Here is a 27,319-nt window from a genome sequence, read left to right as displayed (position 1 = left end):
GCTACCAGTTCCACACACAGGACCAGCTAGACAGGCACAGATTGGGGGTGTAATGGTAGATGACAAAGCGGTACCAGAAGGAAGGGTGTAGATTTGATAGACGCTGGGGAACTTCCCGAGATACACAAAAGTTGCACAAGAGGTGGGTTTCACTTGAACCAAAAGGGAATCACACTGCTGACACTTAATATAAAAAGGTGGCAGAGCAGCTTTTTCACTAATCCCAATTGAAAAGTCAACAGAAGCTAGGGAGTTCCAATTGGGGTAATATTGGTAGGAACACAATAGAACTTGGGAGAGAGAGGGCCTTGTGCAGAGACAGTGAGGCCAAGGGAGGCAAGGTTGTAGAGAGGGAAACATGTTATAAGTGTCTGTATGCCAATGCTAGAAGCCTCTGAGCCAAGATGGGGGAGCTGGAGTGCTTGGTGCTCAGGAACAATTTGGATCTAGTGGATGTTTCAGAAACATAGAGGAATGGAAACAATCGGTGGAATACAGTCATGCCTAGATAAATAAGCTTAAAAGGGGGAAATGTTGAGGGAGGTATCGAAGAGAGCATTTGGGTAATGAACTCCCCAAAAGAAGCGATATGGATGGAAATACAGGCCATAAGCGTTACTTAAAAGTGGGGGGTATACCATTGCCCACCTGATCAAACCCCCCAAAAAACCCTTATCTGTGTGTGTATTGGATCCCAACATACATGAGAGAATCCCAGTCAATGCCAGGAATATTTGGGACTGGCAATCTAAAACTCCAAATTTGGCGGAGATTTTTTGTTTTATTTTGCTTTTTGCATGTTTTCTAGGCAACAGCAGGGGGTAGGATGGCAGCTCTCACAGGCAAATAGGATCTTGAGAGCATGCAGATTGTGTCTACTGGAATTATTTTATTTGGTATTGGTTCTGTTGGGCCGTCCCCTCTTTCCTTGCCTCAATTGGTTCCGTTTAGAGACTCTGGTTTGACACTAGATGTGGTATGCTTGCCACATTAATCTGAGGTTCTGATAGGATGCTCATTGGCTTGTTGTTCCTGTTTCCATTGGTAGACTTTTGGCCAATGGTGTGTGTTTGGCTATTATTTGCACTGGAGAAATCATGGATTCCCCTCCCCCATAGGAAACACTGGAAGATGGTTGGGGGTACCTTGTTCAGGAGCACATAGAACTGGACCCTTCATTTGAACATGGGGATTCTTCAGGGCAGGGGTGGCCAACGGTAGCTCTCCAGATGTTTTTGCCTACAACTCCCATCAGCCCCAGCCAGCATGGCCAATGGTGGGGATTCAGGGGATAGGCAGCACCAACTCCACTGCAATTTTGGTATCATTTGCCCCAAAAACTGATTCTCCAGTGCGTCCCCCCCAAAATATGTATATATATATATTCCACACAGAGCATAATGGACCTGAATAATTTTGGAAAGATCCCTCCAGAAAAGGTTTGGTATTCAGATTCTGTATTGGATGCCTCAGTTATCTAGAATACTGATAATTAGGCCCTCCATGAAATTCGGATCTGAAAAATGTCCCATTTCTCCACCCCACCCCGGCACACATCCCCAGTCCTGCCTCAACAGCCTTTTGGAGTTCTTTGAGAAAGTGAACAAGCCTGTAGATAATGATGATCCTGCAAAAATTATATACTTAGACTTCCAAAAGGTTTTGACCAGGTGTCTCACCAAAGATTCACAAGTAACCTTAGCAGTCATGGAGTAAGAGAATGGTTCTTGTAGGCTTCCCAAACCTCCCGCTCTGGCAGAAGACTTCTGGGTTCGCAGCCTCATCTCCCGCTCTTCAAAACTCTGGAAGCGGGGGTAGGGGGGGAGGGGGGGAGAACATACCTTTAGGCTTCATGTTGTAGAGCTCCTGAGCCATTTGCAAAATGTCTGCCCCTTTAAGGCTGGGCAGGAAGCAGAAAGGGCTTCTGAGAACGGCCCCTCCCTTTCTTTGCTTTTGTTTTCACAGGAAGTAGAGTTGTCTGGAGGAAGATCTGGTAAGTGTGTGTGTGTGTGTGAGAGAGAGGGAGGGGGCAGGGGATTCCCTAGTTTGGAGGCCCTCCCCCCCTTTAGAAAGCGTGGGGGGGAGGGAAATGTCTACTAGGCACTCTATTATTCCCTATGAAGAACGATTCCCATAGGGAATAATAGGAAATTGATCCGTGGGTATTGGGGGCTCTGGGGGGGCTATTTTTTGAGGTAGAGGCACCAAATTTTTCATATAGCATCTAGTGCCTCTCCCCAAAATACCAGAGGGTCCAATTCTATGAGCCCCAAAATATGGTGCCCCTATCCTTAATTATTTCCTATGGAAGAAAGGCATTTTAAAAGGTGTGCTGTCTCTTTAAATGTGATGGCAAGAACTCCCTTGGAGTTCAATTATGCTTGTCACATCCTTGTTCTTGGCTCCACCCCCAATGTCTCCTGGCTCCACCCCCAAAGTCTCCTGGCTCCACCCCCAAAGTCCCCAGATTTTTCTTTAATTGGACTTGGCAACCCTAGGTTCTTGCCATGGATTAAAAATTTGGTTAAACAGTAGGAAGCAAAGAGCTGGAAAATAGGGTTGCCAAGTCCAATTTCGGAAATATCTGGGGACTTTGGGGGTGGAGCCAGGAGACACTGGGGTGGAGCTAGGGGGAGGGGGGGGACGGCTGCTGCTGCCGCCTGTTCTCCGCTCACCGTAGCTGCTCCTCCGAGATGGGCTCAGGCTGAGCCCATCTCGGAGGAGCAGCTAAAATGAAGCCGAGAAGAGGCGGCCCTGCTCTTCCAGCAGTTTCTGCAGGAAACACCGCTGGACAACTGGGCCTCCGAGGACGGTGTGCGGCCGCAGAAGCCGCCCGCCCCGTCTCGGGGAAGCTGCGAAGGCAGCAGAGAAGGGAGGGCGGCAAGGACAACCCACCAGGCCTCGGCAGCTCCATCCCCCCGGCCTCCCTCCCTCCCGTGCCGCGGCGGGGCAGGGCAGGGCGCTCACTCACCTGGGGTTGCTGGGACTTGGGGGGGCGGCGGCGGCTGTGCTGCTAGAGGCAGCTGACCACGCGGTCGGTGTAAAGGACGGGTTTGAGGGTGCGTGAGCGCTACGGGCGCAACAGGCGGGGCGTGGAGACGTTCTGCTACGGCTGGCTGCAGCGCTCGGGCACCCTCAAGCCCGTCCTTTACACCGACCGCGTGGTCAGCCGCCTCCAGCAGCACAGCCGCCGATGAGGAGCACATGGAGCGCGAGCGCAGGCGGCTCCCTCAACCCCCGCCGGTGATGCTGTTCACCCCCAGCATCCTCCCCAGCAGCCCCCGACGCCGCTAGCAGCAGGAGGATGCCGCTTCTCCCCCCGCTTCCGTTTTTTGGGGGAGCGGGGGAAGAGGCTCGAAAACCTGGGGTCCTCCGCTAGAGCAGGAGGGTTGGGACCCCTACTGGAAAAACTGTTCTCATAATGGAGGGAAGCAAGCACTGGGGCCCCACAAGAATCAGCACTGGATGCCATGCTAGTAAATTTGTTCATAAATGATCTGGAATTGGGAGTGAGTAATGTAGCTCCAAATTTCCAAATGAACAAAATTATTCAGGAAGGTGACTGTGAAGAGCTCCAGGAAGATCTCTGCAGATTAGGATAATGGGCAACTGTCATGTACACCTCTTTAAGAGGTACCCTTCGGAGGCCTGAGAGTAGGCATCAAAGCAAGCAGGCAAGTAGGAGGGGCTCGGTGCCTCTCTTCTCAGTCTCCCTGCTAGCAGCCTGCTGGAGTGCAGGGCCAGGCCATGACAACCCTGGCCTAGAGCTCTAGAAATTAGCTTAGTTAAGTATTGTTATTCCTTATGCCAACAGTCAAGTTACCTGCCCCACAGTCACAGTTAATAAAGAGGCCTTCAGTCAAACAGAACTAGGAGTTTGTTGTTTCCTCCACATCCCAAAAGCAACAATGTGGCAAATGAAATTCAATGTAGGTCCTGTGCACCTTTAAGATGAATAAATTTTGATTCTAACATAAACTTTCACTTTGTTCATGCTGAATAAGAACTGGTTATTTATTTATTATTATTTATTTATTACTTTGCATTTATATCCCGCCCTCTCCGCAAGCGGACTTAGGGCGGCTTACAGTATCATAAAAACAATCATTCCATCAAACATATAAAACCATAATACATTTATCAGTTTAAAACTAAAACTATTGGTTAGTCTTTAAGATGCCACAGGACTGTTGTTCTTTCTGCTAGAAACCTGAGTAACATATTTTAAGCGTTCTTTATTGGGTAATTGCTCGTTTTCAGTGGGACGTAGTAAGATATTTGACTCCTCAGTTACTATTGGAAAAGAGGATGTAGTGTCCTGGGAGGTTCAAATGAAGAGAGGCTCCATGCAGCTGCATTCAGATTGGCTGCCCTTGCTAAGCCAGCCATTCAGGTAATATCCATTTGAATGAAGTCCATTATTTGAGAGGCTCTTTGCAGCTACAGTGACAGTGGCCGCCCTTGCTGAGCCAGCCAATTAGATAATATTCATTTGAATGAAGCCCATGCAAATGAGGGTTCCAAGTGCCTGCTTTTCTGTTGGGTTATTTATTGCTGGAGGTGCGTTTTGGATGGAGTTTCTGTGTACATCGTTGCAGCTAGCTGCGTGTATGTTCTTTTGGGTTTTTGCTAATAAAAGAGCTATGCTGGAATCATGATAGCATCTGCCCCACTACTTTTCAAGGGGAAAGGGGCTGCACATGATGATTTTAATCCTGGAAACACAAGTACATGATACGTGGTAGGCAACGTTCTTTGCTAAGGGCCATATAATGCATAGTTTAAACAAACGGTCACTAGAGTTGCCCTGGAAGAGGTGGTGCAAATCAGTAGTACCCTTCCCAGGGCCCTGAATAACTATAACCAACCTTGGTCTACCTAGACAAAGGGATACCTAAAAATGTGCCTGTTCTACAGAAGGATTAAATATGGTCCAAGTGGAAGGAATTGAGGCTGCCACAAAGGGAGGCTGGGAGCAGCAAAGGGCAACAATAAGCCTAGCCTCCTTCTGGGTGTTCTTCTCACTCGGCAGATCTAAACATTCCAAACAGGTTCTTCCAATCCTGCCAGAGAGTCAGTTTTTATGTTAATCTCTTTAACCACAATGGATTTGATTCACTTTGCCTTGTAGCATGTTGTTCAGAAGTGGGAGGCTAGAAGAATCTGGCGGTTTGCAGTACTTTCTCCACAAACTAATTCTCTTCAGGGACAGTAGTTACATGGTAAAGATGGATTCACAGCTTCCCTCTTCCCCATATCTGTAATACCTGGGCTGCATCCAGGCCTTGAATTCAGCAGGAGTTCACAGGAGCACAGTTCCTGAACCTTTCTGAGAGTTCCCCTTCCTCCTCCTCATCTACCTGCCTTCCTTGTCCACTGAACAGTAAGTGCAGCTGCATAACAATCCCTGGTAAGAACATAAGGAAAGCCATGTTGGATCAGACCAATGTCCCATCCAGTCCAACACTCTGTGTCACACAGTGGTCAAAAAGATTCAAGTGCCATCAGGAGGTCCACCAGCGGGGCCAGGACACTAGAAGCCCTCAGCAGTAGAGCTCCATCACCTATTTTTCTACAAAACGACCCCTGACTGCATCTATAGGATTTCTCAAAGGAACCCTTATCATTTTGTTTTTAAAAGAGCCCTTATCTTTTGACACCTACATTGGTGTGATGTGTTGCTGTATATCAGCAGTAGAGCTTGCTTCTGACTACACCTCAAATGCTGAATCATGGTATTTTGAGTGAGTAGTGTGTCACGGTCCCTTAACTTAGTTTTTTAAATATAGCTCTATGCCATGCAGGCTTATGCTGACATACACTGTTGTCTCAGAACAGCTTACAGTGTCCTTCCCTTCCTCTCCCCACAACCAACAGCCTGTGAGGTAAATGGGGTGAGTGAGCTCTTAGCGACTGTGACTGACCCAAGGTCACCCAGCAGCCGCATGTGGAGGAGTGGGGAATCAAACTTGGTTCTCCAGATTAGAGTCTGCCACTCTTAACCACTGCATCAAACTAGTTTTCTAGTTGTATGGTATGTGTATGTTTAGGATCATGGTCATTGTGTCTGTTTAAAAAGCAAATATGTATGTGAACACTGAAGCAGTGACCTTGAGAGAACTGGAACTCATTATTTGTTTAAAAGGGCAATGTATTGTTTTAAAGAGAAAGGCACAAAATTTGGAAGTCAGCCCTATGGAAAACACCAGCTTAAGTTTCAAGTAAACATCAGCAAGACTAACCTACACCAAAATCTAGAGCTGTTTTGAGCCTGTGGGGCTAAATGACCTGATTCATCTATGTGGGGGAGTACTATGTGGCAATGAGGTGGCTCTAAGATGGTAGCGAGGACTGCAGCCCTTTCTTTAGATATTTTTCTCCATCCCCTTTTCCTGTTGGAAAAGTGAGGTAGTGGAGAGCCAGTTTGATGTAATGGTGAAGTGTGCGGACTCTTATCTGGGAGAACCGGGTTTGATTCCCCATTCCTCCACTTGCACCTGCTAGCATGGCCTTGGGTCAGCCATAGCTCTGGCAGAGGTTGTCCTTGAAAGGGCAGCTGCTGTGAGAGCCCTCTCCAGCCCCACCCACCTCACAGGGTGTCTGTTGTGGGGGAGGAAGGTAAAGGAGATTGTGAGCCGCTCTGAGATTCTTCGGAGTGGAGGGCAGGATATAAATCCAACATCATCATCTTCTAGTGCAGGTAGTGGATTCTTCCTTTGAATGTTTCTTCCAGGGCTTTTTTTGTAGAAAAAAACCAGCAGAATTCATTTGCATATTAGGCCACATTCCTGATTCACCATTGTTTCACACAGGGCTTTTTGTAGAAAACCCCCCAGCAGGGACTAATTTGCATATTAGGCCACACCCTCTGATGCCAAGCCAACCAGAACTGCACTCCTGTGCGTTCCTGCTCAAAAAAAGCTCCGGTTTCCTCACATAAAAACTCCAGCTTCTAACAGCTCCCCCACCTCACCCCCTTTTGATTATTGTGTTAATTTTCTAATTGTAGGAAGATTTTAATATGGAGGAATATTCCAAAATGTGATTCCCCCTGCTATAGTCTCGGAATTTTACTACCTCATTCTTCTTCCTGTATGAACCAGGCCTTCGGTAGCTCTGAGGTAACTTGATAATATCCTTCTACCCAGTTAAGAAAATATTGCCACAATCCAGCATGGATGCATGGTATAAAAATTGTTATCTGTGTTTACTCAGTATTTGATAGAGTTCATTGTGAGACCAATGAAAGGATGGTGAAGGTGGCAAGGAAATGTTACTTCTCTGCTCCGGTTGCATCAGCTAATTCACAGGCATCCCAGTTTTTCAAGGTTGTATAACATCTGCTGATTTCTAAAGCTGAGCCTTCATTGCATCAGGAATACACAATTCATCCTGAGATGTTTACAGAGTGTTTCACTGATAAAATACAAAAATATGCCAATTATAATAAAGATCCACCAGAAGGAATGCCAAATACACTGCCTGTTCTATTTATGGACTGCTTTGACCCAGTTTCCATGATGGATGTTTACAAACTTCTGGGATCTGTGAAGACGCTATGGATCTTTGCCCAACCTGTTTTTTAAAATAACATAAAGACCATATCTACAGTTCCTTAGTATCTGTTGTAAATCTATCACTGGGTGCATTCACACTACACTAACTAATGTGTTTTACATCTGGATGTAAAACACATTAGTTAGTGTCGTGTGAACGCACCCACTAACTCAGGGAACTTTCAGCCACTAAAAGAGGCGGTTATCCAAATGTTGCTAAAAAGAAACAAATGTCCCTACTGGAAAATAATGTAGCCAACGATCACCTTGCTGAGCAAGGTGATTGAGAGAGTAGTAGCAGACCAACTCCAGAGCTTCACGTATAGTTCATCTGCTCCAGATTCTTTTCAGTCTGGTTTTAGACCAGGCTATGGGACAGAGAGGACCCTACCAGCTTTAGTTGATGACGTTGTCTAAATTAAGACAAAGGTCAGGCCTCCTTGTTCCTCCTTCTGGATTTATCTAACGCCTTTGAGCAAGGATAAGCCATCTAGTTGAGGCACTTTGAGACAGATATAGGCATCAAGGGTTGTGCACTGGATTGGTTCAAATAATTCCTCATGGACCAGACTTTCAACAGCAGCAATTAACAAGCAACTTTTATTATCTTTTATTGCCCTTTATTGCTATCCAGACCAAATGGTCTTCCAATTTATTACACTATTTTGCCATTTGATCCTTTGCATCAGTTTACACTCCTAACCCACCAACTACATGTATTTCAGCCCACTGTACCCTCTCCCCTCGTCTGGAGAAGTATGCATGCATACGAAAGCTTACATTCTGAATAAAACTTTGTTGGTCTTAAAGGTGCCACTTGATGCCTACTTTGTTCTACTGCTTCACACCAACACGGCTGCCCACTTGGACCTTTCTAACAAAGGAATCCTTCTATACCTTCCTTCCAGCACTGCCGAAGGGAGTACATGCCATCTAGCTAGAGAAAATGCTCCTTGACAGAATTGGTTTAAGGTATAGTTATGAAACACAAAACCCTCCTCATATCTGTGGAACCACCTCTCCCTCAGTATTCTGCCACAGCAGCTTTGCTCATTGGCACAGTGCCTTTTACCAGGGCCACCCAGCCAATGGACAAAATCAGCAACTGCCCATCCATGTCCATTCTCTGTGCTGAGGCCCCCACCTTATAGAATGGTCTGCTTGATCAAGTCAGAAGGGTTCCCATCCTCCTGGTTTTCCACAAGCTATGGTAACCTGAATTATTTTTGCACAGGAAATAGGTAACAATATGGTTCTGAAAGAAGCTTGGATGAGGGACAGTAGAACTATACCACTGTGTACAGCAGGGGTAGCCAAGCTGTGGCTTGGGAGCCACATGTGGCTCTTTCACACACATTGTATGGCTCTCAAAGCCCCCACTGGCCAGCTTGGAGAACATGATTCTCTCTTTCAATTACTTCTCCAAACCAAGTCAGCTGGCAGCTTGGAGAATGCATTTAAAGTTGCCTTCTTTCCACTCTCCCATCTATTTGCCTTCCTTCTGGCTCTCAAACATCTGACATTCATGTCTTGTGGCTCTCAAACATCTGACATTTATTCTATATGGCTCTTACATTAAGCAAGTTTGACCACTCCTGGGGCGTTTTCGCACTGACCTTAATCGGCAGCGACGCCCCTCTTCACCGCGCAGGATCTGCGCGGATTTCGCACTAATTGCCGCAGAGCACCCGGAAGAGCCGGAAAGTCCCACGGCTTTTGCGGCGCAAATGGAAACTGGTTTTTGGCGGTTTCCGTTTGCGCTGCAAAAGCCGCGGGACTTTCCGGCTCTTCCGGGTGCTCCGCGGCAATTAGTGCGAAATCCGCGCAGATCCTGCGCGGTGAAGAGGGGCGTCGCTACCGATTAATGTCAGTGCGAAAACGCCCCTGGTGTATAGTTTGTACTATATATTGCTGTAAGGCTCACATGAAGCTACCTTATGCTGAATCAGACTTTTGGCCCATCTAAGTCAAGTACTGTCTTCTCAGCCTGGCACTGGCTCTCCAGAGTCTCTGGCAGAGATCTTTCACATCACCTACTTTGAACTGGAGACGCTGGGGACTGAACCTGGGATTTTCTGCATGCAAAGTAGGAATTCTACCACAGAGCCACAGCCCCTCCCCAAAAAGCTCACACTGCCTCACTGTATCATTGCCAACACTACTTCCTCTGGCTCAGACAAAGGGGTACAGCTGGCACAAACTGGTGGCAACCATGCTAGCTTCAACACACCGCAGTATCTTAAGTTACTGTGGCCCCTTATGCTTGTGTGACGGAAAGCTAGGGGTTAACCAGAAACTGAAGACGCACAGGGCCTGCGTCAGGTGACCTGAGGGTGGGGGCAAAGTGCTCAGAGCTCTCAGGGAGGGAAAGTGGTTGAGTGACAGAAACTGCTGAGGCAGTCATTCAGTCAGTGGTGTCTGACAGAGTTGGGGCCTGTCAGAAGTCTGTCAGTGTTGGGGCCTGACAGAGACTGAGAGGGTCAGTTCGTGCCTGACCGAGGCTGAGGGAACAGCTGATTCTGTGAAGGAGCTTGAGACAGTGGCGGGAAAGTCTTCCAGAGACTACAAGCTCGACAAAACCAGCCAAGAGGGCTGTGTGTGTGTGGGACAAGTGTGAGTTAGTCAAGACCTGAACGGTCACAGACACCTATAGACACCTCTGAAGATCTAGTGAGGTGGTTGAGGGAGTGGATGTGGGTCTGAGATGGAAAGCTAACCCCTAGCTTTCCGTCACAGCTGGTTAACAGCCTGGGTAGTTATTTGCTAAGAGGCTCAGGTTCCCTCAGGCTCCTCCTTACATATATATAGCTGCCTTATACTGAATCAGACTCTTGGTCCAGCAAGGTCAGTATTGTCTACTCAGACTGGCAGCAGCTCTCTTGGGTCTCAGGCTGAGGTATTTAGCATTGCCTCCCACCTGATCCTTTTAAGTGGAGATGCTGAGGATTGAACCTGGGACCTTCTGCATGCCAAGCAGATGCTCCACTGCTGAGCCACAACCCTTCCTACTATGTCATTTTTGCCTTTGCCTGTGTCATGTTAATACTTGTGCTTCACCTCCAGTTGGTTTCCAGATCTCTGCAGGTCAAATCCTATTGCACTGGTTTCTGGATGTCCCACTCTATTGATTGTTGTTGATTTATTTCATGTGATCCACCTTGAGTCCTCGTAAGGAAGGCATCCTAAATATCATTTAAACAAATAAATATTGAGGGGGGGTGTTTCCTGTTCAGTGTACCAAGTGAGAAGTTCTATGTTACTACAGCCTGATTGCAAACTTTTAAGTATTACAATAAAAATCAGAATAATAAAAACATGTTGAGAAGGAAATGGGTGTTGCATGTGTCATAAGTAATATGCACTGACTCAGTCACATTCCATTGGTTCTGTTAGCAACCGTGCTATCTTGTGCAGGAAGCAGGTTCTCTCAAACAAAACTATTGTGCTTTGAGTGTATGGGAAATGCAATACTCACAACACAATTTACACAATAATTAACAAAGGAAAGATGTCAGAATTCTTGCTCAAAATGCACAACTCTTGTTGGTAAGCCACACACATGTTCACATACACCTTCTTAGTTTATGAAGAGGACTTGGCGTCACTTGCAGATTTCTTTCGGATCAAGATGGAGTTCCCTCCTGGATTAGAAGAACTGTAGTCCCATTTCTATTATAACCTACTGGTTTATATTGTAGGCTTCCTATTCTTATTCTATACAAGCTGTGGACTGGATTACTGTAACTAGATCCCAACCTTAAAATTTTCAAATGGTCTATCCCTGTAAAATCCCCACCACACACTGCATTTTTTAAAACTGTATTTTGGAGGCTATGAACTCTGGTTAAATAACAGACTATTTAAGTGCTTGTTTGGTGTTCTTTTTAATGAGTTGTTAGGCTTTAATGATTTGTTAGACTTTTTGTTTGCTGAAATTGCCAGGAGATGAAATGCTCCTTGGAGAGATCACCCAAAGTCCCCGATATTTAGATGGCAGCTTTTTTTTGCCCAAGGGATTCTGGCTTCAAGGCCTTGGCAGTTATTTTTGTTGTCTCTCTTTGGTGGTGTGTGAAACTTTGTTCCCCTTGTGTACTGAACCACCAGCTTCTCATCAGCCTTCGCATGTGAATATACTCCACCTCTTATTGCAAGTTTTTTTTCTTTCAGAAGCAAATAGTCTTTCCCTACAGTTAGTTCGATAAAGAACACCTGCTTTGAAACTGCATGGTGCAGACATGTTTTGTCAAAGGCTTTCTTACGTAACCAAGCCGCTGCTGGTAGGAATGAGTGATGTCTTCATTATGGTTATGCTGCAATTCCCTTCTCTTTGAAGCACTGTCTGAATGGCACAGGATTATGCAAGTCATCTTGTACAGGCACACATGGAACCGGTGACTCGCCTGATTCAAAGTGGCACTGTGCCAGTCAGCCATGCTAACAACCCCAAAAGTAGGCGGGGCAGGAAGGCAGTAGTGGGAAGATGAAGGTTAAATTGGCATTTTACCAAGATTAGGGCCATTCCTTGTGCTGGCATAATACCTCGTACGAAACCCATGAGTGAGGGAATCTAGGGAATGAAACTGAATGTGGTCTCTGCGTGTAAGCGCTGTCAGGTCACTTTTGACTTATTACGGCTTTTTTGTAGCAGGAACTCCTTTGCGTATTAGGTCACATTCCTGATGTAGCCAATCCTCCAAGAGCTTACAGTAGGCCCTGGAAGAAGAGCCCTGTGAGCTCTTGGAGGACTGGCTACATCAGGGGTGTGTGTAGCCTAATATGCAAAGGAGTTCTTGCTACAAAAAAGCCCTAATTATTGTTATTGTTATTATTATATTTAATTCATTGCCCCATCCTTGCCAAGGCTGGGCTCTGGTGATGTACATCAGATAAAAATACATAAAACAAAACAATTATGGCAACCTGCATTGGAGAATACCACACACAGGCAGCATGTATAATTTCAATCTCACCACTGCCCTCCATGTACTGGAAAACCACCATGTACTGGAGAAGCAGGCATACATAAATTATTAAAGCCCTGCAGGAAAGCTGTATTTTCCCTGCAGAACAAACGGTAGCTGCCACCAGGCTCCAGCAACAGATTCTTCAAGCCAATTGAAGGCAGAGCCCACCCTCAAAGCCTATCCAGGGAGTTGTATTAACGCCCACCCTGCAAGGCTGATTTACAGCAGAACAATTACTAATACCAATTATGGTCAAGCAGTCAAGTTACTTTGAGACATAGAGAGCACAACTTTGCAACAGTTTTATAAGTAAGATAAGCAATTTATTGGTGTGCACCATATTACAAAAAGACTAAGAACTGTGAGAAGGGAAAACAAAAGCCTATCCTTAACTAGGCTACATAGAACATAATTACCCAGAGTTTCCATAGGCAGGCACAAGGACATTTGCACAGAATCATCTTTGTATTCAGCCTGGCACCACATCACAGTGTGGAGACTGCAGAGCTGGGTCCAGAGCATAACGTGAAGACTAAAGCAGACCTAGTCTCAACCCAAGACAAAGAGGAGCTTAGTCTCAAAGAGGGTCTTTGCATAACTAAACTTTATGCTACCTCTGATTGGTTGTTGGGGCCCACAGCAACCAATCAAAGTCTGTATAGATGATGTCATTATAAGAAGATTACCTTCCAATTGAGTGATCTAAGTGTAGCCTGCGCTCCTGCTCTTACTGCTGCAACACATCTTCGAACTGGGGAGTAAAGGCTACAATCATGCCAACTCTCACAAGTGCACTGGATAGTGACAGGCCACATTCCTTTAGTTAACTCTTAAAGGCACCGCAATTTTATTACCAATAAGAGGCCTATCTAGATTGTTAAAGAGACAAGGCCTCTTGACCACTTATTTGCAGTTAGGATCTAATTCAGTAACTAGGGATTCTGAGGCCAGAATCACTACACAACCCCATGAATTAATGTCCTCCAAAATCTCTTTTTGTTAACAGCCTTGCTTAGACCTTGCAAACGGAAGATCATGGCTTCCTTGATTGAGTCAATCTATCTCATTTTGGGTCTTCCTGTATCTCTGCTGCCCCCCAGCATTGCTTCCTTTTCCAGTGACTCTTGTTTTCTCATGTGACCAAAGTAGGATAGTCTCATTTTAGTTTCTACGGAGAGCTCAGGTTTGATTTGATCTAGAACTCACTGATTTGGCTTTTTGGCTATCTACAGTATCCGTCAAACTCTCCTCCATTGCCACATTTCAAATGAACCAACTTTCTTCCAGTTTGGTGTAGTGGTTAAGTGCGTGGATTCCCCACTCCTCCACTTGCAGCTGCTGGAATGGCTTTGTGTCAGCCATAGCGCTCGTAGGAATTGTCCTTGAAAGGGCAGCTGCTGTAAGAGCTCTCTCAGCCCCACTTACCTCAAAGGGTGTTTCTTGTGGAGTGGGGGAAGGTAAAGGAGATTGTGACTACTCTAGACTCTGAGATTCAGAGTAAAGGGCAGGATATAAATCCAATGTCATCTTCCTGTCAGCTTTTTTCATTGTCCAGGTTTCACTCTCATACATAGTAATGGGGAACACCATGGCATGAATTACCTTGATTCTTACCCTGTGTTTTCTTTCCATTCTCTTCCATTTCACCGCCTTCTTTTGACTGGTTTGTAAGGAGGGAGGTTGAGAATGAGAAAATGTTTTGCAAATGTAAATTTGAACATATAACAAGAAAACACTGGGCAATCTGTTGCGACCAGGGCACAACCTCTTGAATATAACCCTCAGTGTCTTCAACTGGGTCTGCTGGACGAAGCCAATCACAATACAGTACCAGACATGGGGAAATTGCTTTCAAAAATCTATGTGATCACTGGAATACATTGGTTCTTATGTTCAAATAACTACATTGTGTTCATATAACTGCATTGTGTATTTTGCTTCTAAAAATGTGCATCAGTCTGCTCCCGCATACAAGGAACTAGGAATTCAAACACACAGAAAACTTTGTGATAAGGAGAATGGTGAAAAGCAAAGTCACAGAGACAACAGAAGCAGCTGTACATACAATTCTAATTTAAGAGCCCCAGCAGGGAGTCACAGCTCTGGAAGTCTACTGGAAATCTCATCTGTGTGGCTTCAACAAGGCCACAAGGACCAAGAATCCCATGCAGGTTGCATTCCTAAGCATAACTGCTGAAGCAAAGAAATAACGAGGTCCAAGTTATAAGGCTCTCTAACTGAGAGAGGTCGCCCGAACTCCCTGAGCTATAGGGGGCAGTCTTCCATAAACAATCTCGAACGGCGACAGCTTAAGATGTTTGTGGGGCAGGCAGTGCAACTGGAATAATGCAATTGGCAACATCGTAGTCCATGGCAAATGGGTTTCTTGACAGAGTTTAGACAGGGCATTCTTGAAAGTTCTGTTTGCCCTTTTGACTTTTGCTGAACTCTGTGGACGATAAACAGCGTGTAATTTCCAAGTAATGCCAAGCAAAGTAGACACACTTTGCACAGTTTTCTCAATGAACGACATTCCATTGTCGCTTTCAATAGTTACAGGTAAACCAAACTTCGGTATGATGTCTTTTAACACAGCTTTTATAACTTCATTGGCTTTCTCAGTGCGGGTTGGGTAAGCTTCAATCCACCTAGACATCTGATGCATACAAATACAAGCATGTAACGGTAATGTCCAGCTTTGGGCATCTCAGTGAAATCTACAACTAGGGAGGAGAAAGGTGCTGCTCCCACTGGCTAACTTCCAGGAGGTTGCGTGGGGCCTGACCTAGGATTGTTCTTTGCACATGTAACACACTGCGCAGAGGCTTGGGCTGTCAGTGAACTCACACGGTTGATGTATGCCCACTGACACACAGAGTGTTCAAGAGCAGTCTTTCCATAATGTGTTTCCTCATGCAGATTCTGAATTAATGGCCATGCTACAGCTTCTGGGATATAAATTCTGTCATCGTGAAGAACATACCAGCCATCTCTTCGTTTGGTTACTGCCCCTTGAGTTTGAACCCACTGCTCCTCAGCTAATGAGCACCGAGGACTCCATTCAGCTAAGGAAACTTGAAAAACAGGCAGCATTTCTGTGCTTCCCTGATAAGACCTTAGTGCTGCTTCCTTAGCTGTTAAATCTGACTTCCAATTTTCTCTTGCTACCGGACTTAAGGGCTTCTGATGGCCTTGGCAATGGATGACAGCTATGTGCCAGGGTGCCCAGACAGCTTCTAACAATTCCAAAATTTCTTTCCCATTTTTAATTCCATTGTCACTTGCAGTAATTAAGCCCCTTTCTTTGTATAGGGCTCCATGGACATGCAGCGTCATGAAAGCATATTTAGAGTCTGTGTAAATATTGGCTTTCAGTCCTTCTGCTAACCGGAGTGCTCTGATGAGGGCAATTAACTCTGCTTTTTGTGCTGAAGTTGATACTGGCAGCGCTTCTGCCTCTATCACTGCTTCTAGAGTATCAGCTGCATAGCCTGCTCTGCGCTTCCCATCCTGGATAAAGCTACTCCCATCAGTGAAATATTCAATATCTGGATCTGAAAATGAGGTATCTTTTAGATCAGGCCAGCTAGAATAGACCTCTTCCATAACTTCCAGGCAGTCATGTTTTAATTCTTCCCCAGGAGTTGGCAACAGGGAAGCTGGGTTCAGAGTTGACACAGTCACTATTTTCACACAGGGATTTTCACACATAAGAACTTGGTATCTTACCATGTGGGCATTAGTGAACCAATAGTTCCCCTTGTGCTCAAGAAGCGTCTGCACATAATGAGGCACTCTCACTTCAAGCTGGCCGCCGAAGGTGAATTTATCGGCTCCCTTCACAAGTTCTGCCACTGCAGATATGGCACGCATACACGAAGGCCAACCTTTGACCACATTGTCCAGTTGCTTAGACAGATATGCTACTGGTGGGAGCCAGGGTCCCAACAACTGAGTTAGAACGCTTGCAGCTATTCCTTCTCGCTCATGCACATATAGAGTAAAGAGCTTGTCAGTATCAGGTAGTCCCAGAGCTAGAGTTTCAATGTTTCAAAGGCATTTTGACATTGCTCTGTCCATTGCTTTTTCTCCCCCCCCCCTTAGTGGCTTCATATAAGGGCTTTGCCGTTATAGCAAAATTGGGGAGCCAAATTCTGCAGAACCCTGCTGCTCCTAAGAATTCTCTCAGCTTGCGTCTGGTAGTGAGCACAGGAATAGCACACACAGTCTCTTTTCGCTCCCTGCCTACCTGCCGTCTGTCCTGGGATATATGGAAGCCTAAAAATTTCACTGTCTCTTGGCATAGTTGAGCTTTCTTTTGAGACACTTTATACCCAGCCTCAGTTAGGAGCGTTAGCAGGGCAGCAGTGGCATCTTGGCAAGTCTGTAAGTCTTTGGCACCTATCAGCAGCATCAACGTATTGCAGGAACACAACTTCTCCTGGCACAGTTGGGAACGGGCTCAAGTCTTTACTGAGGGCATTGCCAAAAAGGGTGGGCAAATTTTTGAACCCCTGGGGTAAACGGGTCCATGTATATTGTAACTTTCTACCAGTCTCTTTCTCTTCCCACTGGAAGGCAAACAGCCTTTCAGGTGCCAATCTTAAACAAAAGAACGCGTCCTTGAGATCTACCACTGAGAAATAAGTGGTTGAGGCAGGTATAAGTCCCAACAAGACATATGGGTTTGGAACGACAGGATGCAGAGTCTGTGTGCAAGAATTAACAGAGCGTAAATCTTGTACCGGTCTGTAATCATTGGTGCCTGGCTTCTGGACTGGCAAAAGGGGACTGTTCCATGAGGACTGGCATTCAATAAGAATCCCATAATGGAGGAGCCTGTCAAGGTGCTTCTGGATGCCAGCTACTGCCTTCTTAGGAATCGGGTACTGGCGTTCCCGGACTGGAATGGCTCCTGGGATTAACTCTAGTTTGATAGGTGCATGGTTTACTGCTAACCCAGGCGGGTTTTCCTCTACCCATACATCTGGAAATTGTTGAAACCAGGCTTCTGACATGGCCATTACAGAAGCTGGTTGGTAAAGCTGCCACTCTTCTTCTCGGGGGCATTCTAGAACATATATACCTTGATACTGTAGTTCGCCTTCTGAGGTAGTGTAAGGCAACTCAAAGTTCATTGGCTTTCTTACTCAAAAGTCAATCGGGTCCACAACTTAGAAAGCAGGTCTCTTCCCATCAGCAGCACCGGGCAGTCGGGAAAATGGACAAAATTGTAGCGGACTACATGGCCTCCTACTGTACAAGTTAATTTGGCTAGAAGTGGCCTGGATTGCTTGTGCCCCGTAGCTCCAATTATATTAATGTATTTGTGAATTGAAGGAGCAATCTTAACAGGCACCACGGACTGTGCAGCTTCAGTATCTATAAGGAATGGAATCTCCTGGCCCCCAATATCAACTGTGACCATGGACTCCACAGGGCCAGGACCATCAGTGCCTGGTTTGTCCTAGTTATCCCATCCTTCCAGACCAACCAGGCCATACACAGGGTCTTCTTCGTTCCTCCGATACCTGCCACTCTGGACCTGGCCTCTGCCTCTGGCTCCTCTGCTCCCTCGGCCTCTAAACTCCTGTCATCTATCTAGGGGTGCTTTGGATCTCTTGTGTGCAGAGGGGGGGGGGGGGGTCGATTAGGGCATGAGTCTCTCCAGTACTCAAATTCTTTACAGTACACACACTGGTTTGGGTCTAAATTAGTCATTGCAGATCTTTGATTCCCGCCATTCATTCCTTGCCCTCGCATAGCCCCTCTGCCTCTCACAGATGTCTGCCCAGCCAGCGCCGCTGCCAGCAGATCAGTCTTCTTTTTAATTTTTCTTTCCGCCTCCCGTTTCTGGTCTACATCCCAATTGGCATAACTTTCTGGGCAATCTCTAGCAATTGGAATAAATTCATGCCTGCAAAGCCATCTTGCTTCTGGAGCTTCTTGCGGATGTCAGCATAAGATTGGGCAATGAAAGCTGTATTTACCATGTGCAAGTTTTCTGCAGCCTCTGGATCGAATGGAGTATACATTCGAAATGTTTGCATCAAGTGCTCAGCAAAAGCTCCAGGGCTCTCATCTGCTTTCTGGAGAACTTCACTGACTTTGGACATATTAATAGGCTTCTTGCCTGCCTCTTTCATGCCTTCTAAGATTGCCTGTCTGTATCCTGGTAGTCGCTCTTTAGACTCACGGCCATTGGGATCCCATTCTGGGTCTGTTGCAGGAAAACGGGTTTTTATCCACTCCTCTCTATCTGCAGTCTCTGGGGGGACTTTTCCCTCTACATGCTTTTGGGCATGATGCAGAATGCAGCTTCTCTCCTCTGTTGCAAAGAGGGCTAGTAAAAGCTGTTGACAGTCTGCATAGGTGGGCTGATGTGTGGCCATAATACTGGTTAGCAGAGTGAAAGGAAACCTTTATCTGGTTGATACCCAGTCATCTCAATAGCCTGTGTTGCAAAGATGTAAGAAGCTGCTGCCTTATACATACCATCACAACTTAATGCTGCCCTTTCTGACCAAAAGCATCTCAGCTATGCCAGAATCTCTCAGGGTGGGAAAAGGATCTTCCCTGCCACCCGCCCTTCAACTTGCTTCAAAATGGGGAGATAAAAGCTCACCTTTTTTATCATCCCGGCAAAATAAGGTGTGGTAATGTTTTGTTCATTGCAAAATTACCAGTTGTCATCTCCAGTGTTCCATCTAAGCTGAGTTAGCATGAGCTAGCTCACAGATTTTTAGCCTCTAGCTCACATATTTTTGTCATAGCTCAGGGAAGGATGACCCCAGACCCCAGTAATTTATGCAGCAGCTCGCAAGTTTAAAAGAGCCCCGTGGCGCAGAGTGTTAAAGCTGCAGTACTGCAGTCCTAAGCTCTGCTCACGACCTGAGTTCGATCCCCAACGGTAGTTGGGTTTTCAGGTAGGTAGCTCGAGGTTGACTCAGTCTTCCATCCTTCTGAGGTCAGTAAAACCAGTACCCAGCTTGCTGGGGGGAAAGTGCAGATGACTGAAAAAGGCAATGGCAAACCTAGTAAAAAGTCTGCCATGAAAACCTTGTGAAAGCAACATCACCCCAGAGTCGGAAACGACTGGTGCTTCCACAGGGGACCTTTCCTTTTCCAAAAGTGTAATGTCAGTAGCTCACAACTTTAATACCAGTCGCTCACAAAGTAGAATTTTTGCTCACAGGCCACGGCAGCTTAGAAGGAACATTGGTCATCTCATGCCTAACTTACAAAATTATCAAGAAAAATTTACAGCAGTATGGTTTCCAGTAGTATCATATTTGACTCAGCAAAACGTGGTTCCTAATAAGGCTTATGATCGGGACTCGCTATTCTTCTAATACAGGTCATTCTTTATTTATATCTTCTCTGTAGCAACTATATATTGGTCTTTGTTTTAATGTATTGTCATATTGGTGCGGTGCATGTTAAAAATAAAGATGATTTCAAAAATAAAAAAAACTTGGACCTGGGTTTCCTCGCACTCAAAGCAGGTGTTCTAAATGCTGCCTCGCCCAAAGTGGAATGCAGGCTGCCAATGCAAGAGACGTTCAGCCCGGGCGAGGAATGGGCGGCGAGCCGGGCTGCTCCGTCCTCTCCTCCTCGCGGGAGACAATGGAGGTCCAGCTCTCGTGTAGCCCCGCCCCACCGCAGGAGCCAGCCGGCGCCCGGGAATGAATGGACGGGGCGGGGCTACGCGGCTCCCTATAAAAGAGGCCGGTGGAGCGACGCGCCCAGTTTTCAGCCGCTGGTGTCGGGGGGCTGCGGGAGGTTCTTGGCTGTTTGAGGGGCGAGCAGAAACCGGTCTCAACAGCAGCCATGCGTGAAATCGTGCACATCCAAGCCGGCCAGTGCGGGAACCAAATCGGAGCCAAGGTAAGGAGGGGGAAGATTGCCTCCATTGTTGCAGGGCGCGGGATTCGGCAGCATCCGTGGGAAAAGATGGCGAGGGTGGTGGTGGCGCCGGGCACGCGGTGGGGGTAAGGCCGGCTCTCTAGGGTGGGTTTTATTTTATGTTTGCATCCTGCATCTACTCTTGGGGGGGGGGGCGGTGCCGCCTTCCGATGCTGCTTCCTCTCTCCGTCGAGCCGTGTGTTCTCATGCCGTTCCCCCCGTCTTCCCTCCCTCCCGGAGGCTTTCTTGGTACCATTTTGTGGCTTACAATAAAGGGTCTCCATTCTCCATATTGGAAAGGATAAAGAGCGGGGGGGGGGGGGGGGAGAGAGAGATTTTATTATTATTATTTTTATGAGCCTCATTCCCGGATTGGACTCCCTTTTCCGCCCAGTCACTCCCTTGAGTCGCTGATGCCTGAATCCGGTGATTAGCATGGCAGGCTGCGGTTGCCTCGCCCTGTTGCTGAGCTTGCAGCCTGCAGTCGGGGCGGTTTGACCGGGAGGGCTGCGGGCGTGCAGGTCGTAAAAAGCCCCAACGCCTTGCTGTAATCCGGGTGTTAAAATATTTCGTCAGATGAACAGCTGCGTTTCCCACGTGCCCTGTGCGCCTGCTGCCAGAACAATAGTGCTACCTGTGGATGGATGGGAGAGCATGTCTGCAAGAAAGAGCATCTTTGGCTAGGGGTAGGCTTTTTTGCCTCCAGAAAGGGTACCCTTAGCCTTGTGGCAGTGGATGCCATCTAAGGTGGGCAGCATGGCTGCTGAATGCGGCTAAGGCGTGGCAGCAGCAGCCCCTTTGGCGTGTCAGAAGCAGCTGTCTAATGGCTCTGCAATTTTATTCCAGTTTTGGGAGGTCATCAGCGATGAGCACGGCATTGACCCCACCGGCAGCTACCACGGAGACAGCGACCTTCAGCTAGAGAGGATCAATGTCTACTACAATGAAGCAGCTGGTAATTCTGCCTTTCCTTGGTTTTCTGAGGGCTTCCCGTTCCTTAGAATTAATTTTATTTCTTAATGGGAAGTTATATCTTGGTGAGGTTGGTCGTATGACTCTTAATTCTGCATGCACCTCTTAATTCTGTGTGCCTTTGCAAATTACTAAGAAAGGGCCCTTGTAAATGGCCACGTGGTGTAGTGGCCTCCTTGTGATACTCCAGGGATGTCACATTCATTTATTATGAGGGCCAGATCTGACATAAATGAGACCTTGTTGAGCTGAGCCATGTTAAGCTTTGTGTGTACCTATTTAAGATTAGGTAGCAAAGAGATAAAGGACACAAACACAATTTAAAAAAACCTTAAAATATGCTTAAATCATTAGCACTCGGTCTAAAGTGCTTTCTTTGTATCTCTCTTGTGAGATCCAGGGAACTGGGCAAAGGAAGCTCTGGCTCTTTCCTTCCCTCCCCAGGGGGCCAGGAGGAGGAGGAACCTCAGCCAATAGAAGGAAGAGAGGCTTGGCTCAGTATCTCTGCTGTGCAATTGAGAGAGCCTGGCAAAACAAGCTCTCCCTCCTGTTCCTCCCCACAGGAGCCTCAGCCAGTGGAGAAAATAGCTCTGTAGCTCCTGTGTGATTGAGCAAGTCTTGCAAAGCAAGCCATTATGCGGAAGAAAGCAAATAACAGCCAGTTGCTCGGGGGCCTGATAGGAGCCCTCCAGGGGCTTGATTTGTCCCCTGGGCCACATGTTTGACACCCCTGTGGTACTCCTTCCTGGGAGAGAAGGCACATAACAGCCTCTCCTCTACAGGTTTTTAAAAGACATTTTTAAAATGGGTAGATTTTAAAGAAACATACCTGTCCAATTGGACACATTAAAAACCTTTCAGTTAAATTTTAGCATAGGTCTGTCGATTAAATATTATAGCCCTCATTAAGGAGAGATGCTTCCGGCTAGAAAGCATTGCTGTTGTTTCTAGACATTGAAAGCAATTTTAGATCCTGAATTTCTATAATTTTGAAAGTGAATGTACAAACTTTTCAACTGTACCTGCAGTCTTTTTTTCCTCATATCGAATATGGTGCTTTTGTGCTGATAAATGCTTGGTGTTGATGTTGTTGAGTGACACTGTAGAGGGGAAGAGTGAGCACATGGAATCTTTTGTTGCGCCTGTTTGCTTAGAATTACTAGCATACAGCATTACTTACTCTGAGCCAGTACATTGCTATGATTGGAGAGATGAATGGGAAACTCCTCCCTAGGTAGATATCAGACTTCCCTTTTAAAATTTCAGTTTTGGTCAGTGCATGGTTTTGCAATACAGTATTTTGAGGCCAGTGGCACCTTTAAGACCAACAAATGTTAAAAGTATGAGCTATTGTGTGCTGGCACACTTCCTCAGATCTTTAGACATGGCAGTTAACAGTTCATAATATTCTTTCAATATCCAGGATCTAGTCTCAGTGGTTTCACCTAAAAACTGGGCTGGCACATTCCTTTAGGTGGCTGCCTAGGGTGTGGCCCAGGGAGGGTGCACTGGGTTGGCCCCTCCCCCCCCTCACCTCCACAGTGAGGGAAATAAGCAAGCCTGGCGGTGCAGCTCCTGCACCTCAAGAGTGCACTGCCACCCGGCTGCCATTGCTCCATCTCCTGGCTTCCAGAAGCTGGGCGGCAGATCAACGATGATGTGTGTGCTCTGAGATGCAGGAGTTGTGCTGGACCTGCCAGGGCAGAAAAGCACAGGTGACTAGGCAGGGGCAGCACCTTGCTTAGGGCACCACCTTGAGCCAGCACCACCTAAAGGGGGTGGTGGTTGCTATTTTAGTAATAGATACATGTTCCTCAGCAAGGAAAAGAGTAACTGGCTTTCCTACTGAATGGTTTAGTGCAACAGCCACAAAAGAAGCGATTCATCTCTCATTTTTATTGAATTCCACCTTCTACTTTTGTCAAGCTCTTGCCCTCCTTCCGGTATTGCTGCACTAGAAGTTTGGCAGCTAGTGGCAGGAGATTTGGCAAGGGAACTTGCACAAAAATCTCACTCACTGAAGTTTATATGTTCTCCTTCTGTCTGTGCTTGAGGCAGGGCTGGTGCATGGGAGCTGAACTAGGTGATTGCCTAGGACACCAGCTCCCAGCAGAGAGGGGGGGCGGGTGCCCCCTTCCCAATCACGCCGTCCCTGAGCCTCCAGCTCATGTTTTCTCAGCTCTGAGGGATCGGAGAAGCTTCCTTGATCCCTCAGAGCTGAGAAAGAGCAGCTGAAGAGGAGCCCACTGTGCAAACGGGGCCATCTGGCCCCGTTGGGCTTTCCCACATCGCAGGAAGGTCGAGCGGGGTGGGGGGGGAGGCGTTTGCACAGAGGGCTCCTCCATGCAAATGGAACCCAATTTGGGCCAGCGCTGGGGGTTCTCCCCCACTGGAGGCGGCACCGGCCCTGGCTTGAGGGCATGTACTTCTTGGTAAATACATGGCCAGTGAAACCAGGGACCTTGGTTAAAGTCTGTATTCTGCAGTTAGTGCCAGAAACTTGTTTTCTGAGATGGTGCGATCTTCTATTAGTACAGTGGATGACACTGATCATTTGCCAGCTAAGATCTGTTACAGGTATGTTTTTTTGTTGTACATGAGAAGAAATGTAAAAACTTGCTGTTCAATCAAGGGCAATTCAATATGCATCTCTGAATTAGAGCACATTCGTTGGCAGGTATTTAATAGGGCCGCTATGTCTGTAACATTAGCTTGTGTTCTTTCTTCAGGTAACAAGTATGTGCCCCGTGCAATCCTCGTGGATTTGGAACCCGGAACAATGGACTCTGTCAGATCTGGACCTTTCGGCCAGATATTTAGACCTGACAACTTTGTTTTCGGTATGTAAGGTTGTTTCAACAACTGGGAGCCTTTGTTCTTGCCTTGAGTAAATTGTCTGCTACAGAAATATAAGCCAATGCATGTGGCGGCTTAGCATGAAAAGAATCTTTGTTGTCCTTCTGCAGACCCCTGAATTCAACACTTGGCAAAAATCGCCTTGTGAATCAAGTAAGGAGGCAGTAGGCAAAGCTTTTCATTGAGTCAGATAGCAGAAATATGCTAAACAGCAAAAAGGGTCTGAAGGTCCCAAATCCAATCGCCAGAATTTCCATTTGGAAGGCTTACCTGAGATCCTGGAGAGCTCCAGCCATTCAGAGTAGACAGTACTGACCTTGATAGGTCTAACGCAGTGTATGACAACTTCATGTGACCAAGATGACCTCGTACAAATACTCAGTGACCCAGCACAAAACCTCTTCTTCTGACTCCTCTAAAATCTGTCTTCATGCTCTTGGCTGAGGCTTATACCTCAGATTCCTTTGGCCCAACTGACTTTCAAAGTTGGACATGTATACCATTAGGCTTTAACTTTGGTAGATCATGATGTGCAGGGCTTTTTTTGTAGCTGGAATGCCTTTGCATATTAGGACACACACCCCTGATGTAGCCAATCCTCCAAGAGTTTTCAGGGCTCTTAGTACAGGGCCTACTGTAAGCTCCAGGAGGATTGGCTACATCAGGGGTGTGTGGCCTAATATGCAAAAGGCATTCCTGCTACAAAAAAAGTCCTGGTGATGTGGAGGCAAGATAAGTTGGTTGCTAGAGGGCACATAGGATCACAATTTCTAGGCTGTATCTGGAGAGAGGTTCATGAATCTAGAGTTCATGAGAGTTTAGTATGGCCAATAAAGGAGCAGTTTCTCATTGTATAGATTTATTCTGCCTGATGTATTTTTCTCCTCCTTGCTCTAGGCCAGAGTGGTGCTGGGAACAACTGGGCCAAGGGCCACTACACAGAGGGAGCTGAGCTAGTAGACTCTGTGTTGGATGTGGTAAGGAAGGAGTCTGAGAGCTGCGACTGCCTGCAAGGCTTCCAGCTGACCCATTCCCTGGGTGGGGGCACTGGATCCGGCATGGGAACGCTTCTCATCAGCAAGATTAGGGAGGAGTACCCAGATCGCATCATGAACACATTCAGTGTCATGCCATCTCCCAAGGTTTCAGACACAGTGGTTGAGCCGTACAATGCCACCCTTTCAGTCCATCAGCTGGTGGAGAACACAGATGAAACCTACAGTATTGACAACGAGGCCTTGTATGACATCTGCTTCCGCACCCTGAAACTGACAACTCCTACCTACGGGGATCTCAACCATTTGGTCTCTGCCACCATGAGTGGGGTGACCACATGCCTCCGGTTTCCTGGCCAATTGAATGCTGACCTTCGCAAACTGGCGGTCAACATGGTCCCTTTCCCTCGCCTACACTTCTTCATGCCCGGCTTTGCTCCCCTCACTAGCCGTGGCAGCCAGCAATACCGTGCCCTGACGGTGCCAGAGCTCACCCAGCAGATGTTTGATTCCAAAAACATGATGGCAGCCTGCGACCCACGCCACGGCCGCTATCTTACGGTGGCCGCCATTTTCCGGGGCAGGATGTCCATGAAGGAAGTGGATGAGCAGATGCTCAACGTCCAGAACAAAAACAGCAGCTACTTTGTGGAATGGATCCCCAACAACGTGAAGACGGCCGTCTGTGACATTCCACCGCGGGGCCTCAAAATGTCCGCCACATTCATTGGCAACAGCACCGCCATCCAGGAGCTGTTCAAGAGAATCTCAGAGCAGTTCACAGCCATGTTCAGGCGCAAGGCCTTCTTGCACTGGTACACCGGCGAGGGCATGGATGAGATGGAGTTCACGGAGGCCGAGAGCAATATGAATGACCTGGTCTCCGAATACCAGCAATATCAAGATGCCACAGCTGATGAGCAAGGTGAATTTGAAGAGGAAGGAGAAGAGGATGAGGCTTAGGACTGAGTAGTTTCAATGCAATTGGGCAAGCGTCTAGAAAGGTTTTGATCAGTTACAGGAATGCATGCTTCAGTTCTTGGTGCTTTTCTTTTTCCCGTTGCCTCTGTCTACAGTTTTGTGACCTCTCATCTGTTTTTAAATCGTTGTAAATATTGGCTAATTGGTTTAAGGTGGATTCCCTACAGTTAAATAAAACAAAGCTGTTTTCCACCAGGATACTAGGGTTGTAACCTGCATATTTATTGGGTTAAAATACTCTACCAGCTGTTTAAACCACCTGTAAAGAAGATTAATTGTTTTGGCCCCAATACAAAGGCAAAACTGGACTTATTTATTTGGTTGCTCCCTGGTAGGTTTGACAACTCCCTCTTAATATAAAATAATTTTGCAAGTCTGAGGAAAAGATAATGGATCTCTACATAAATTACCCCTTCTATTTTCCTTGTGTTTTCACAAAGCACAGTGTAGAAATGTTTATATTTGCAACCTAATTTATGTGTTTAGATGTTTTAAATTGCAAACACTAAAGACAAAGGCAGTTGCTTTGGATTGCTCAGATGATGCAAGTATATCAATTTCACTTGCCTCATTAAGAATTTTTTTTCCCTGTACATCTTCTGTCAGGAGCAGTTCATCAAAGGTGATCTCATAAAACAAACCCAACCCTTCAAATGATTAAAAAAAAAAGTGGTTGCTATCCAGCTGTACAGTTACGGGTGTGTTTTCTTTTAGTCCAATGGTGTTTATATTTCTGGAAGTTTTCAACAATATCTAAGTGGTCTTGTGTTCAAAATCGTGTCTGAATTCTCTTTAGTAGTGGTCCTCCATATGAAAAGTGGGACCTAGCCTTGCGAAAAGGAAGGGAAGTTGCAAAATAGCAGAAGACCTGGGGAGGGGGGGGGGCAATATTCATAGACCAGGCAAGGGTTCTGATGGCCATGACGAAGCATGCTATCTGTGGCTGTGTTTCTGTTGGCATTTTCTGTGCACTGTGCAGTTGTTTTCCCCCGAGGATCTCTGTAACTGCCATAATCCAGTTTATTCAGATGACCTTTGTGTGACGTTAATGTTGGACTCTATATAAAGGCATGTGTTCTGAATAATTCAG

General features: G+C 46.6%; 1 protein-coding gene across 1 annotated transcript; it reads left to right on the top strand.

Moving 5' to 3' along the window:
- Positions 1–20,228: 20,228 nt before the first annotated feature.
- LOC132575407 (tubulin beta-1 chain) lies at positions 20,229–27,314 on the top strand. The gene is made up of 4 exons (XM_060244167.1): positions 20,229–20,407; positions 21,272–21,380; positions 24,127–24,237; positions 25,151–27,314. The coding sequence occupies exons 1-4, from the start codon at positions 20,351–20,353 to the stop codon at positions 26,209–26,211; spliced, it is 1,338 nt and encodes a 445-aa protein (XP_060100150.1). The 5' UTR covers positions 20,229–20,350; the 3' UTR covers positions 26,212–27,314.
- Positions 27,315–27,319: the final 5 nt, after the last annotated feature.

The sequence above is a fragment of the Heteronotia binoei genome, chromosome 7 (genome assembly GCF_032191835.1).
Source record: "Heteronotia binoei isolate CCM8104 ecotype False Entrance Well chromosome 7, APGP_CSIRO_Hbin_v1, whole genome shotgun sequence".
In the NCBI taxonomy this organism is placed as follows: Eukaryota; Metazoa; Chordata; class Lepidosauria; order Squamata; family Gekkonidae; genus Heteronotia; species Heteronotia binoei.
Note: the sequence above shows the minus strand (reverse complement) of the source record. Positions and strands in the feature narration are given on the sequence as shown.